Raw genomic sequence first — 16,806 nt, forward strand, 5'->3', positions numbered from 1 at the left:
TGTAGGATGCCGACCAAATTTTGGTTTGTCTCATGTTTTCTTACAAGACAGGGGTTCTGAGTTTTTAAAAAGAATCCCACAGAAGTGAAATGCCCTTCTCATCACATCATAAATGCATTATATCAGCAAGACTTATCACTGGTAATGTTAGCTTTCACTATGTGGCTAAGACAGTGCCTGCTAGGTTTCTCCACTGTAACATTTCTATTTTACACTTTCCATACTCAGTCTATTAGAAGTGAGAAACAAAGTCCAGGCCACATTCATGGGGAGGAGAATTAAGCTTTTTGGAAGAAGTATCAAAGAAGTTATGGACATAGTTTAGTGCTGTTACTTTGAGTTCCTATTTCTTGTTAAGGCTTCACCCACCATTAAAGCATTCATCAGTGGATGTTGTCTATGGAAATTATTACTGCTGTGCTCTATTGGTGACTTCCTATTTTCCTCATTCCTTCTGTATTTATTATTTGGAATTCGTTCCCTTTTCCTCACTTAAAAAAATTGAGCATTGGTTAACTTTTTTTGTTGTTTTTTTTTGGGTGCATGGTCCAGGAATCGAACCCAGGTCTCCTTCATGGAAGGTGAGCATTCTACCACTGAACCACTTGTGTACCCATTGGTTAACTTTTGATATTAAACCAGGAAACCCCACCAGGTCAAGATATATGGTCCTTTTTATATACTGTTGGTTTAGATTTGCTAATTTTTTAAACTTTTTTATTGTTAAATATAAAATAGATAAACAGAGAAAAGGAAAAAAAGCAATGATTTTCAAAGTACAGTTCAACAAGGAGTTACAGAACAGGTTTCAGAGTTTAAGAGTTACTATTTCACTATTTTCAGATTTTTCCTTCTAGCTGCTCCAAAACACTGGCGGCTAGAAGAAATATTTTTTTTTCTTTTTCTGAAAAGTCATATCTATACAAAAAAGCAATACATTTCAAAGCACATTGCAACAATTAGTTGTAAAACAGATTTCAGAGTTTGGTGTGGGTTACAATGCCACCATTTTAGGTTTTTACTTCTAGTTGCTCAAAGATATCGGAGACTTAAAGAAATATCAATATAATGATTCAGCACTCATACTTGTTTCTTAAACCCTACCTTTTCTGCTATAACTCTGCCATCACCTTTGATCACTCTTTAGGGATATTTGAGCTATGCTCAGTCTAACTTTTTCATGTTGGATGGGGCTATTGATAATATGGGATGGGGAATGGAACTAGTTAATGTTCTGGAGAGGCTGGCCTCTCTATATTTCAGGACTTATCTCATCTAGTGACCCATCTGGAGGTTGTAGGTTTCTGGAATGTTACCCTAGTACATGGAATCTAATATAATACCCTAGGTATTCTTTAAGATTGGCTGGAACGGTTTTGGTTTTGGTATGGGAAGTTATGCTAGATAGAAATGTCTAACTGAAGCTTGCATGGGTGACCTCCAGAGTAGCCTCTCAACGCTATGTGAACTCTCTCAGCCAGATACCTTATTTGTTACACTTCTTTTCCCGCTTTTGGTCAGGATGTCATTGTTGATCCCACAGTGCCAAGGCTAGACTCATCCCTGGGGGTCTTCTCCCACGCTGCCAGGGAGACTTTCACCCCTGGATGTCATGTCCTATGTAGGGGGGAGGGCAATGATTTCACTTACAGAATTGGGCTTAGAGAGAGAGAGAGGCCACATCTGAGCAACAAAAGAGGTCCTGTGGAAATAATTCTTAGGCATGGCTATAGGTAGGCAAAGTTTCTGTCCTACACACACAAGCTTCATAAGAACAGGCCTCAAGATCAAGGGCTTGGCCTATTGATTTGGGTGTCCCTAATTTTGGCATAGTATCTGGAGTTTTTCTGGTGGTAAAGTTTAACAGTTCTATAATGTTTCTCCCATTCCTCAGGGGACTTTGCCAGTACTTTTTGATTATCTGCTTAATACACTCTGGGATGTATCCAGGCATTACATTAAGCTATACAGGATTAAAGGCCCTCATTCTTATTCTGGGCTCCCGTGTTTGAATTGTTTAAATGATCTATCCAGACAGATGGAGTAAGGTTATAGGCTACAGAAAATTTAGTCCTAGACAAAATATACCTTCCTTCCTGGGCAGGCTACGATGGCTCAGCAGGCAGAGTTCTCGCCTGCCATGTCGGAGACCTGGGTTTGATTCCCAGTGCCTGCCCATGCAAAAACAAGGATAAAGACCACATTTAAACATTCCTTCCTTTTTTGGTCTCAAAGAGTAGAAGAGGTTCTATAATTTAGACAATGTCTTCCTTACCACTGTATTCTGAATTACCTTAATCTCGACCTGATCAGCTTTGTTCTCAACTCTACCAGGTTATACATAAATAAATGTCAAAATCCAGAAATAGTAATTACCGTTCTGGGCTAAATGTGACTGCTATAAGAGCTTACAGTCTAGGCCCGTGTTTTTTTTTTTTTTTTTTTTTTTATAAATACTTTCTAAATGAGATCATATAATAATTGCTCTTTTGTTTCTGCCTCACCAAATGTTCCACTGGTTCATTCACAATGTTGCATGTCTCACAACTTCTTTCCTTTTCGTAGCAGCACAATATTCTATCATATGTATACACCATTGTTCGCCAATCTACTTCTCAGTCAGTGCGTCCTTCAGCCACTTCCATTAGGCATCATGTATAATGTCCAAAGTCAACAGTCCATCCACACTTTCAATTTTAGATAATTTCATTGTTCCCAAGAAAAAGATAATGAATAAACATACCCTGACCAAATAGAAAATCTAAACCTCTCTTTAACTCTTGTCCCTCCCCCTATTATTTACCCCTGCTGTTGCTGTGGTACTGCTGATGTTTTCCTGTTAAACATAGCCCATAGCCTGCAATAGCAGTTTCCTCCCTATACCCCGAAGTTACACACTCTTTGTACAAGATTCATACCTTTAAAATAGTTCATGCAAGAACTTATTTATATTTGTAGTGTTACTCAGTGGGACACATGGGTCTATACAACCACTTTCAATCACGTTTTTTCCATAAGATTTGCTAATATTTTGTTAAGGATTATTATGTCTATGTTCTTGAAGGATATTGGTCTGTAATTTTCTTTTTTGTGATGTCTTGGTCAGATTTTGTTGTCAGGGTGATGTTAAAAAACAGAAAAAAAATGAGAAAATCACCTTGTGCTAGTTCCTTCTTCCAAGTTTCAACCCCCCACCCCCAATGCTCCCTGCTTCATTCACTCTCCAAAGCCTTTTTCCTGTTTGGTCCAGAGTTTATAGTCAACTGTGGTGGGTGAGCCATACTGGAAAGGGGGTTAGAGTTTGTTGTTGTTATTGTTTTTTGCCTTTACTGTAGTGATAAAGAGCACACACTCAGAAGCTGGGCAGACTTGCCTAACTTCGTAACCTACTTCTGATCTTTACTGATTAGTAACTTACAAAGGAAGTTACTTGACTATTTTGAAGCTAAGCTTCATAAGCTACAAATTGGGAATGATAGCAGTAGTTACCTCATAGCATTGTGAGGTTTAAAGTAGTATAATGACTTCCTGGTAAATAGTAGGTGCTCAATAAATTTTAGCTCTTGTTGTTGTAGTAGTTATTTTTATTATTAATATATTCATAGATCATGATATCTAATCAAGCCACTATTATCTCTACTGTGGCAAAGTACTCAAATTTCACACGTGCTTTCTGAAAGCATGTATATTTACATTCATCTCTATGTCTGGGGTGTCCTTCTTAAGATGAAAATAATTGAAATTTTGGCTACTTAAGTTGGCTAATTTATATAATTAATGATATTTGTAATATCATTACAAAGTTTATGTACACCTTTCACAAGTTTAATTCATTTAATTCTCATAAAAATCTTGCGACCAGGTGGTATTTTTTATAAGAAACTATCATGTCTTTTATTGCTGAGGAAACTGACGGGCAGGTAGATTAAGAGATTTTCCAAGGTCACAGAACTAATAGAGGTGACCTGGAACTTGAATCTGAAGAGCCTGTGTTTGTTTCCTTGCTTCTGTCTAGTTCAGTGGTTCTCGGTTTGTGGTCCCCAGACCAGTGTCATCAGCATTCTTCTAAACCTGCAATGTAAATTCTTGGGCCCCAGCCCAGCCTACTGAATCAAAAACTCTAGAGTTGGGGCCCAGCATTATGACATCAACAACTTTTCCAGGTTATTCCAATGCACATTAGCATTTGAGTACCACTGTTCTCATTTGTAGCTTCCTAAATCTCTACACCTTTTTCTCTCATGCATTGGGGTTGCATGTACTTCATTCTTGTTGTCTTAGTATCAGCAGACCATAAGAAAAAGAGGAATGCTGTATTATTTTAAAAAATGTTCTAGGAAAGATAAAGCTCAAGAAGTTACCCAAGTTATTTAAGTTCATACAGCTAGTCAGAGGCAGAACTGGGACTAGAATTTAGGACTTCTGACCACCAGCCTGTCCTGTCTTCTGCTATAATATGCTATTTTTTTTATAATTTACTTTTATGTGGCATTTTATTATTATATTTATTTAAAGTAAAATTGATTTATTGAATTTCTGGGGATAGGCAGAAAAAGGATCTGATTACTGTATTTCATAGGCCTCTTGAAAAATTGCAAAAGCAGCGTATGTACATGTAGCAAATCAGAAAAAAGAAAAATGAGAAATTAAAAACACCATGTTTCCCCTAGCCAGTGATTACCATTATTAACTAGTTAGTGTCTATCCTTTCAGGTATTTTTCTATGGATACAAATACATATGCCTATTTTTAAACCAAAGTGAGATCACAGTATATATACTGTTTGTAATATATATATATTATATATGTTAATATATATTAATATATATGTAACATGCTTTTTGTTGTGTTGCACGTAAAAATAACCTGTTTTATTTGATTTTATTCACCTATCCCACTTTCCATACTTGCCTGTGATATCGTTCCATTCCCGCAGCCGCTAACCCATTGTACACTGGACCTTCTGATGAGGTTACTTCAGTTAGGGTGTGATCTGGCTGACTCAGGATGGGTCTTGATCCTTTCCCTGGAGGTTTTTTAGAAACAGCATGTATTCATAACTACAACTCTTTGAGTTGTGGTTATTATCCTCATTTTAAGATAAGGGATTTGAAATTCAGAAACAGGTTAAACACATTTCCCAGTGTCATCCAGCTAGTAAGTGGCAGAGCCACTATTTGTTCTGAGGTCAACTTGATGCCAAAGCTGATGCTCTGAATACTTAGAAGAACCATGCAATTTATCATTCAATTGGGTTATATCTGTGAGTGAAAGAGGGTGCTACTAGAGTGATGTCAGCTACTACAGCAGGGAACTCCCAAAGTTTATCCTCCAAGAAAGAAATGAATAAAAAAAGCAGAAACTGTGAGTGTCAACTTTCTTGGAATTTTGGAAAGTAAGAAAAAACTTGTAGCAATGACAGAAATTCCTAATCAAGGGGAAAAGAGCCCTCTGAATCTCAATAAGACAGCTTCGTGATGTTTTAACCTACCCTCGACCCATCTTCAGCTGTCCAACTCCATAGTGGGCTTGAAGATCACAGCCCACATTCCCAGTACAAGAACCCAGTACTGGAGGAAATAAAACAGACCTTATTCTTAAAGAACGGTTATTTATGTGATCTGTTATGTAAATTTTACTTCAATAAAACAATGGGTCTTACAAATCATTTTTCTAGGACAGCAGGTACAAACTGTGAATGTTCTGGGCAATCGGAACAGGTGACCATCCTATTAATATTCCTCTCTACCTCCTGTACTGGCTATTCTCAAGCAAAAGGGGAGGTCAAGAAGGTATCTGCTTTTGGAGAAGAAAAGACTAGTTTGGCTCTAAATAGGTTGAGTTTGGGGTGACACACAGGACAGCCTATTTAAATATCCTGTAGAGAGTTTGGGTAACCGGACAGGAACTTAATAGAGATGAGGACTAAAAGCTACAAATTTGGGAGCAAGCCAACCTTATAGAGGAGTTTACTGCAATCATGAGATTGGGTGAGCTCACCAAGCATTTAAGGAAGCAGAAGAAGTGCTGAAGGCTGAGAACTAACTGAACCTGGGAAAAGTGAAGCATGAGGGGAGAGGAAAAGGATATAGGGACAGTATGAGAGATGCCTCTGTTAGATGCCTCCTGAATATTAACCATATCTTTTGTTCTTTCACCTAGCATTTTAATATACTGAATGATATACAAATTAAAAAAATATTTAAACATTAAATTAAGGACAAAAAATAAATAAATGATAGGGGGATAAGAGGTATGGGATGTTCTGGGTGTTCTTTTTTATTTTCATTCTCTTTTTTTGGAGTAATGAAAATGCTCAAAAATTGTGGTGATGAATGCACAACTATATGATGATGCTGTGAAACTGATTGTGTACTTTGGATGATTACATGGTATGTTAATATGCAATATATCTCAATAAAATCGCATTAGCATTTAAACATTAACTAGAATGCAGACCCATATAATTCCTGATAGATACCCTTATTTTTATTTACTTCCTCATGAGCCAACTGAGGTCATTTAGAATAAAGACCTCTCAGCTGCCATCTTTTTTCTCTGACCAGTCTCTGTGCTCTTCTTGTTTGAACTATGGCTTATTTCTGGTGTACAATAATAGTGAATTATATGTATTTACTGCTAGAGATAAACTGAACTTCTTGTTCAGCGAAGCTATTATGCAGAGGTTCATATTTTGGAAAGTGGACAGTTCTGCGCCAAGAAATATGATCAAAAAAATTTCTTGCTTCTACTTCAGTGAACATGACTTTGGAGAAGCTCTGTTTGAAATAAACTTGAAATGAGGCTCCCATGACAACAGTCTCTGAGGTGTTATCAACTCAGTGAAACTTTCCCTGGTGTTGCATCATCCAGACAAGAACTCTCAAAGTCTGCTAGAGAAAAATCAACTTTTAATGAACCCCCGAGGTCTTATTTGCTTTTTAGTCCCAAGGAGAGCCTGTCTTATTTGAAGTCTGTGATAATGAATTGTTTATCTCCATTTATAAATTTTGTATAGTGGGAATGATGATAGGAATTGGGATTTATTAATGACACTGTAGGGCCAAACATAATTCTAAGTGAAAAATCTGTAAATGAGGCACCATGATGGCTGGGCCTTGGTTAAATATAGGCCACAGAGGAGGAAAAGCAAATTGTTATGTGTGTGCATACACTCATAGGCATGAACAGGACTCAGTAGGGAGAAGATAGGCCTTTGTGTTATGATTCCATAACTTCTCCAAGAGAACTCCTGTCCTTTATTCTGACCAAAAACATATCTAACATATCTATTCACTGAAGCTTACATTTCCCCACATAGAAATTTATTTCTTTGGCTAAAAAGTCTGAACTCATTAAAATATAAATGTCTGAATAAGGAATGTGAACTGCAGTTGGTCACATACTGGCTTTATTAGTCTTTGAATGAATGAGTTTATCAGATCCCTTCCTGCAACCAATTTCACAGTGAATGGAATTTAGAGCAGCCAGCATTGGATGTCTGGTGAACAGAGCTGAGTATGCACAGTGAACATTATATGACTTGTGATTTCTTAAAACGCTCAGAAAAATCTTTTTTTTCCATTAAAACATATGTCCAAATTTTTCTCCCTCAAAGCCAGCACTTTGGGTTAAAATATTGTTTCTGAAGTATGGGATAATATTGCATTTATTTCCTGTGAGGGTGTTGCATTGAGCCATATTTACACAATGGTTCATTAAAGTAGCTGATATTACCAAGCAGAACTCTGACCACTTGGTTTTCAAATGTCTATAAATTTCACCATCACAATGAGGCTTGACCTCACTATCCTGTCTAAACTTGAAATCCATACAGCTGCTCCTTCTGTCATTTTTATTTTTTAGGATATTAAAAATGCTTTATTTTAATGATATTAAAATGGAGAAAAATGTCTTTTAAATTTACCTCCATAACTATAATTTCAGGTGCTCTGAAAGTTCACATTTTAAGTTTACTTTTCTTCAATTTCAGCTACTCTCCAAATTTCCTTTTGGTATTTTTTCTTTCTAACTAGAGAACTTCCTTTAACAAGAAAGAACTTCCTTTCTTTTTAATGGGTTAAGTTTTTATTGGTTTGGCTTATCAATAAACTAAATACTTGTTACATAAAGCAGACCTTGCCTGGAATTATAAATATACTATACAGGATTAAGAATGAGTTTTTCTGTTGAATGTATTACCACCTTTAACATTTCTTGAAGTTGGCAAGAGATTCTCTCAGCTTCTGTATGTCTAAAAAAGTCCTTTTTTCACCTTCAATTTTGAAAGATATTTCCACTGAGTATATAATTCTAGATTGGCACTTTTTCTTTCTGCCCTTGAAGATGCCATTTCATTATTTTCGTGCTTGCATCATTTCTGATGAAAAGTCTATAGTCATTTTTATCTTCATTTCCTTGTAATGTGCTTTTCCCTTTGTTGCTTTAAAAATTTTCTCTTTCTCGTCAGTGTTCAGCAACTAAATTACTGAAGTATTTTGTATGGTTTTCTTTGCATCATTTCTGTTGGTGCTTTCATCAAGTTTCTTGGATCTGTGGGGGAATCGTTTTTAAAAAATCTATTTTCGAAAAATTTTAGTCATTATTTCTTTAAATACTTTTTTCTTTCTCCCCTTCTCCTTCTGGAACTCCAATTGCACCTATGTCAGACTACTTGAGACTGTCTCAAATGTCACGGAGGCTCTGTTTATTTCTCTGTCACTCTCTTTTCTCTCTGTGCTTTATTTGGATAGTTTCTATTGCTTTTTTGTCCTGCCATATCTAATTTGATGGTAATAAAATCGAGTGATTTTTTTTTCTCTTTAGTTTTTACATTTTAAAAATCTCTAGTGTTCCATTTGATTATTTTTGTTACATTTCATTTCTCTTGACATTACCTTCATTTTTCCTATTAAATTATTGAGTATGTTGGGTGTACAGGTGGTTCAGTGGTAGAATGCTCGCCTTACATGTGGGAGACTGAAGTTCGATTCCTGGACCATGCATCCCACCCACCCCCAAATTATTGAATATGTTATATCTTATAATAGTGAATTTCAAAATCCTTATTGGATAATTCTGTCATCTCTGTTATTTTTGGACTGCTTCTGTTAACTCATTTTCCTCCTGGTGTGGCTCACGTTTATATTCAATATTTAGCAATTTTTGTTTGGGTGTGGGCTTGATAGTTTTATATTGTTAAGTGCTGGATTTTATTATATTTCTTTAAAGGTAGGCTTTTTTTGGGGGGGATTGCATGGTCTCTGGCAGGCTTTTTTTTTTTAACCTTTTTTAAATCATATAATATAACATATATACAAAGCAAAGAAAGAAAAAAGCAATAATTTTCAAAGCACTCTTCAACAAGTAGTTACAGGAGATCCTAGAGTCTGTCATGGGCTACCATACCATCTTCTCAGATTTTTCCTTCTAGCTGCTCCAGAACATTGGAGGCTGGAAGGAATAAATATTCTTTTGTATCATCACAATAGACTTTTTTCTTTCTTTTTTGTGCAAAATAACAAAAATACAAAAAAGCAATAAATTTCAAAGCATAGTGCTTTGTAGAACAGATTTCAGTTTGGTATGGGTTACAATTCCATAACTTTACGTTTTTACTTCTAGCTGCTCTAAGATACTGGAGACTAAAAGAAATATCAATATAATGATTCAGCAGTCATATTCGCTTGTTAAACCCTACGTTCTCTGTATAACTTCACCATCACCTTTGGTCTTTCTCCCACGCTTTAGGGGTATTTTGGCTATGTCCATTCTAACTTTTTCATGTTGGAAGGGGCTGTCAATAATATGGGATAGGGAGATGGGACTAGCTGATGTTCTGGAGAGACTGGTCTCTCTAGGTTTCAGGACTTATCTAGCCCAGGGACCTGTCCAGAGGTTGTAAGTTTCTGGAAAGTTTCTCTAGAGCATGGAACCTTTGTAGAATATTATATATTGCCCTAGGTATTCTTTAGGATTGGCTGGTTTGGCAAGTTGTGATAGGTAGCAATGTCTAACTGAAGCCTATGTAACAGTGACCTCCAGAGTAGCCTCTCGACTCTATTTGAACTCTCTCTACCACTGATACTTTGTTAGTTACACCTTTTCCCCCCTTTTGGTCAGGATGGCATTGTTGATCTCATGATGCCAGAGCTGACTCATCCCTGGGAGTCATCTTCCATGACACCAGGGAGACTTTCACCCCTGGATGTCATATCCCATGTAGGGGGGAGGGCAATGATTTCATTTACAGAATTTGGCATACAGAGAGTGAGGCCACATCTGAGCAACAAAAAAGGTCCTCCAGAAGTAACTTTTAGGATGCGTACAGGTAGGCTAAATTTCTCTGCTACCTACATAAGCTTTATAAGAGTAAGCCTTAAGATAAAGGGCTTGGCCTATTGATTTGGGTGTCCCTAATGTTTGACACAGTATCAGGAGCTCCCCTGATGGTAAAGTTTAATAGTTTCGTATTTTTTCTCCCATCCCTCAAGGGACTTTGCCAACACTTTTCTGATTATTTCTTTAATATATTCTGGGATGTATACAGGCATTACATTATGCTGTACAGGATTAAAGGACCTTTTTCTTATTCTCTGCTCCATGTGTTTCAAGTGTTCAAATGAGCTATACAGACAGATTGAAATAGATTATGTGCTACAGAAAATTTAAGTTCCAGACAAAATAAGCCTTTCTTTCTTTGGTCTCAAAGAGTAGGTGAGGTTGTAAAATATAGATGATGTCTTCCTTACCTCTGTGTTCTGAACTACCATAATCCCAACCTGATCTGTTTTGTTTTTATCTCTAAATACCAGATTACACATATATAAAACAGTCTCTCAAAATCCAAAAATAGTAATCTAAACATGTTGATTCATGTCCTTGAATTTTAGGCATGTTGCCACCAGGTGGCAGTAGCAGAAGGGGTCATCCTATAGAACTGATATTGATGTTTAGACTTGCTTTGAATTTTAAATACCTCCTTCCACTTTTTAAAATGAATATACAAAGGCACACATGTACCCCCCTTTACATATGTATGTATACTATATACATATATGTATATGTATGTATTTGTATAAAATTTACTTAATGGAGGAATATATGTATATAATATACACATAATTCTAATATGGAATTTCATATGTATAATATAATAAACTTATTTATTTTAAAAAGTAAACTTTAGCAAGCAATAGGCCATAATTCAACAGAAATTATGTTTAGAAGGAACTTTAAAAAATAAATGGTATTATTTAATTTTATATTTCTGATTTTATTTAGAATTGCTGGAGTATAATTTCATGAAATGTTCATAGAATGAAAGACTGATTCATTCATGAAGAGAGCTTCTGCCTTCCCCAAAATAATATAGAATGTATGCCCCACCTTTAAGTAAAAGTACCTTTAGAAAAATGTCACCAGTGATTGTGGTGTGATTCTTCCTACTGATTCCATCAGGCACATTACTGTTCTTCAGAGACAACGGCAAAAGAAACATTTATTTTTTCCTTTCTATTCCATATGAACAGATTTTATGCTCTCTCAAGGCAGTATCTGTGGTTAGTTGATAACGCAGAGTCCTCAGTAGCTTCTTCTTCAGTAAAAACCAAGCTTGTAATTCCATGTATTAAATCCCTTTCTGCTTGAGAAACCTAAGGTTGTTTCTATTTCCCATATGGCACCATTGACTGATACCAACAATAGCTATGAATGATAAGAAGTTGTCCATAAATCTCTTGTACTACCAGTTTTCTGAGTAGTACGTTGATATTGTTATAAACAAAGGAGTAAGAGATTCTGTCCCATGTCAACTGGATATAATAAGGGAATGCAGATGTGTCAGCTCTTTAGTCAGGACGAGAGAATTTGCAGTGATATGTATTCTAGGGTTACTAAGCATCCTGGGTTGCTGGGGCTGAGGGGATTTCTAAGTGGGGCTTTTGGTGCTAAAACTGGGTCATGTGATCATCTTGTGTAATCTTTCTTTAGTCATTTAAGAGAAGTTGGCCATAAAGGAAAAAAAGGTTGAGGCACCTGATAAAAGGAGGGAATTTGGAGAAATTAATTTCAGGAGCTGTTCTGGTTTGCTAGCTGCTGGAATGCAATATACCAGAAATGGAATGGCTTTTAAAAAGGGGAATTTAATGAGTTGCTAGTTTACAGATCTAAGGCCGAGAAAATGTCCCAATTAAAACAAGTCTATAGAAATGTCCAATCAAAGGCATCTGGGGAAAGATACCTTGGTTCAAGAAGGCCGATGAAGTTCAGGGTTTCTCTCTCATCTGGAAAGGCACATGGCGAACGCAGTCAGGGCTTCTCTCTCGGCTGGAAGGGCACATGGCAGACACGGCGTCATCTGCTAGCTTACTCTCCTGGCTTCTGGTTTCATGAAGTTCCCCGGGAGGCATTTCCCTTCTTCATCTCCAAAGGTTGCTGGCTGGTGGACTCTCTGCTTTGTAGTGTTGCAGCATTCTCTGCTCTCTCTGAATCTCTCCAAATCTCCAAAATATTTCCTCCTTATAGGACTCCAATAAACCAATCAAGACCCACTCAAATGGGTGGAGACATGTCATTCCCTAATCCAGTTTAACAACCATTCTTAACTAAATCACATCAACCAGGGAGATGATCTCATTACAGTTTCAAATATACAGTATTGAATAAGGATGATTCTACCTTTATGAAATGGGATTTATATTAAAGCATGGCTTTTCTTAGGGGGCATACTTCCTTTCAAACCAGCACAGGAGCCATTTGAAATTGGGGGAAGATCAGTAGGCAGTCCAGAGACAGCCTAAAGTGAAGGTGGTAACGTGATAATTGAGAGTCTGGGCTCTGGAGTCATCTTGACTTGGGTTTGAATCCCAGGGTTGTTTGTGCCGCAATCATGTAATCTTGAGTGAGTTATTAAACCAAATGTCAATATCTGTGAAATGGCAATTAAAATAATACCGCTGGGGGGGCCACGGTGTCTCAGCAGATAGAATTCTTTCCTGCCATGCCAGAGACCCGTGTTTGATTCCCGGTGCCTGCCCATGTAGGAAAAAAAAAGTACTTCTAAGGGTAAACTGTAATTGAAATTATGCGTATGAACCATTAAGAAGAGTGCCTTATCAGAGTAAGCATCCAAAAAGCATTAGCTGCTAGCATTATTATTATTGTTATTAAGGCAATTGAATAAAGGGATCATTTAGAAGTTCTTGAGCAAGAATAAATAGAGAGGAGTGAGAGAGGAGAGGAGGAGTCTGGATGAGAAAAGGACTATTTCACTTCTTTGTGACCTTGAAATTCACCTCTCTTGTGTATTCCTAAAAACAAGAAATAAGAATAAGATCTACTAACAATTTCTTTATAGGAGGAAATAAAACAAGAATGATTCTCAAACTCAGTGCTGAAAGGTTCAAGTTTATATCAAATTACCAATGAAGATAGTGTTTACCAAAGGACTCAGGAGAGAGAAAACACACCCTAAATGAGAGAAAGCATGAACTTGAAGTCAGCTGAATTCAGAGAGTCAGCAAAAGAGAAGAGGGAGGGAAGGAGGAAAGAGGGAACCATGTAGAGCTAGAAGAGCCAAAATTCAGAGGGCCTCTCTCTGGAATTCGCAACAGCATACATTTAAAATGGAAAGGATAAGAACTTTCACATCAAAATCATTTTATCCGCAGTGTTTTCTGCAGGGCAGCCTTGACTTCCTTGTTCCTCAGACTGTAGATCAGGGGGTTCAGCATGGGGATCACTGTGGTATAGAACACGGAGGCCACGTTCTCCTGGGCCAGGGAACTGGCCGTGGAGGGCTTCAAGTACATGAATGCAGTAGAGCCGTAGAACATTCCCACAGCTGCCACGTGGGAGCTGCAGGTACCGAAGGCTTTGGACCTGCCCTCCATGGTGCTGATGTGGAGGATGCTGGACAGGATGAAGGCATAGGAAACAAGGATTGTTAAACTGGTGACTATAATGTCAAATCCAGCCAAAAAGAAAACTACCATCTGGACATCATAAGTGCTAGTGCAGGAGAGCTTCATGAGAGGGACGATGTCACAGAAGTAATGACTGATGAGGACCTTACAATAGGACAGCTTTAGCATGAGGACTGTCTCTATTGTTGAGCCGATGAGTGCCATGATGTAGGCCAGAGCCACCAGCAGGGAGCAGACTTGATGGGACACGATGATGTTATAAAGCAAAGGGTTGCAGATGGCAACATAGCGGTCATAGGCCATCACCGTCAGCAAGTAACTCTCAGCAACAACAAAAACTAGGAAGAAGTAGAGCTGTGACATGCACCCCACATAAGAGATGATGTTCTTCTCTGACACGAAGTTCACCAGCATCTTAGGGGTGATGACAGAGGAGTAGCACATGTCCACAAGGGACAAATTGCTGAGGAAGAAGTACATGGGGGTGTGAAGCTGAGGATTCATGCGGATTAGCGTGATCATGCCCAGGTTCCCCACCATGGTGACCGTGTAGATCCCTAGGAAGAGGAGGAAGAGGGGGAGCTGGAGTCCTGGCCGATTTGTTAGTCCCCCGAGAATGAACTCTGTCACTGTGGAGTGATTTTCTGCAGGCATTTTCCTCCGAGTTGGAGCCTGAGGATCGGAGAGAAAACCCATGAAAGGCAGCCCTTGGACTGCTTGTGAGAGTCCTTTTCAGCATTAAATTCTGGCTGAGGGATCCTGGGCTCTTTCCAGATGTCTCCTCCCCCTTCCTCTTTGCTGGGAGGTAGATCTGCCTCTGATTATTTCAGAAATCATGATGATGAGGGGAAAAGGTAAGATCTGGAGCTTTTAGCACCCTCATGTTTTCAAATATCCTAAAGCAGTAGTTTTTGCAGTGTAAACTATGGACTAGCTTCATCAGAGTCATCTGGAGCTTGTTAGAAATGCAGACTCTCAGATGTCATCCAGACCTACAGAATCAGAAAGTCTGGGGTTGGGGTCCAGCTTGCGCTTTAACTAACTCTACAGGTGATACTGAGGCACATTAAAGCTTGAGAATCTCCACACTATAAGTGTAGGAGATAGGATTAACATAAGACCTGCGGAACTAGTTGGGGGTGGGGGGAGTAGATGGCATTAGGGTGGTGGCAATAAACTGCTTTATGTTATCTGATTTATGTAGAACAGTCTGGGAGGAAGAGAATGTTTGTTTACCTCAAATGGTTATTTTAAATATGAAGGAAGAGCACTGAAAGATAAGAACTTTGTTCCCTCAGGAAATGCATGCATGCCTTTTGTCATATAAGCAGGATCTGGTTAAGAATAAAATTGTCTGATGTCTGTGGTCTGTTATCGCTGAGCTTCAGACTTCCTGAACCCATCTCTGTCTTTCTTTCTATCTTATCATTCCTTAATATCCTTCAAGCTCCATTTCATAGGAAGCAACATATAAGTAACAAGTAGTATATTTTATATTTCACACCTGGAGGTGAGTTTTGAGTCAAAATAGAAATTTCTGCATAGTCACTCAATATGAATCTGTGAATATGTATCTGAAATCCATGTAGTGTCAGGGTGAGATGGCAGTTATAGCATCTCACTGAGCAGCATGCTGATTTCTATATCTGAATGAAGAAGAAATTAATAAAATCACTTCCCAAGGTGGTTGTAAAAATAACCTGGGAAAATCCATGTTTATAGATATTTTTCAAATAGTCAGTGCCTATAAAATGTTATTTGTCATGAGATGTATAGAATTTGATTTTAGTTTTTCACTGGACTTAAGGCCCTCAGGTAGTGGTTCTCAATTGTTATATGTTATTATTACCTGGAACATTTAAAAAGTACTGATCCCTGGGTTCTACCCTCAGAAATTCTAATTTGATCAGTCTGTGGGCACTGGCATAAAGAAATGTCCAAGGTAAGGACTCAATAGCTATTATTATTACTATTACTATATTCAGAAAAAATATCAAACTGGCACTATTGTCTCCCTAGTGGCACAGTACTCAAAGTATCTGCATGTTCTCTACAAAGCATGCATCATCATTATGGGCATACGAAACCTACAGACATCTCTGTCTGTGAGATGTATTTCTTAAGCCAATAAAGTTAAATTCTCAGTATTTTTATTGCTTCTTCATATTACTAACTTTTGTATAATGCTTTATAGTTAACACATTTCTTTTAAAGATTGATCCCATTAATTCCTCTGAAGTTTTTGGGCATGGAAGAAAAGTATTTAGAGTAGAACTTTAATTCTCATTTTCATATTGAGAATACTGAAGTGCTAGCCATTAAGTGACCTGTCGGAGGCCTACTACTTATTGGCAACTTGGAATTCAAAGTTAACTTTGTTCCTTCTGGTTAATGAATTTCTTCCCTTTTCTTATTAGCCATACAATCTGCACACCTACATCTTTAAGGCAGTGTTGTGGTTGAATGTGCCTTATACTTGATGTCATAGTATGAGCATAGCATATGAAAAAAGAAGAATGCTGTATGAATTTTTTCATTCTTTAAAAAATAGAAGCTTTAGGCAGGCCATGGTGGCTCAGCAGGTAAGAGTGCTTGCCTGCCATGCCCGAGGACCCGGGTTCGATTCCTGGTGCCTGCCCATGTAAAAGAAAAAAAAAGAAAAAAAATAGAAACTTTAAAATTTAAATATGTTTCCTAAATTCATATGGTCGGTGAAAGGCAGATCAGGGCCTAGAACCCAGGACTTCTGTCCACCATCTGTTTTGTGTCCACTAAACTATGCTGCTTTGCTATAGCTTATCATTGCTCATTGCTTTGCACTTTATTATTATAATTTTTTAGTAAGCTTAATTTATGGAAATTTTGGGGATGGGCAGAAGAG

At 37.6% G+C, this 16,806-nt stretch overlaps 2 protein-coding genes across 4 annotated transcripts in view; one reads left to right on the top strand and one right to left on the bottom strand.

The window, feature by feature from the left end:
* The window catches only part of SIAE (sialic acid acetylesterase), a 138,784-nt gene that overhangs the window by 90,198 nt on the left and 31,780 nt on the right, over positions 1-16,806 (top strand). The gene's annotated exons all lie outside the window — the stretch shown is intronic.
* LOC143644078 (olfactory receptor 8A1) lies at positions 13,655-14,579 on the bottom strand. The gene has a single exon (XM_077112594.1). The coding sequence runs from the start codon at positions 14,577-14,579 to the stop codon at positions 13,656-13,658; it is 924 nt and encodes a 307-aa protein (XP_076968709.1). The 3' UTR covers position 13,655.

This window comes from Tamandua tetradactyla, chromosome 8, assembly GCF_023851605.1.
Source record: "Tamandua tetradactyla isolate mTamTet1 chromosome 8, mTamTet1.pri, whole genome shotgun sequence".
In the NCBI taxonomy this organism is placed as follows: domain Eukaryota; kingdom Metazoa; phylum Chordata; class Mammalia; order Pilosa; family Myrmecophagidae; genus Tamandua; species Tamandua tetradactyla.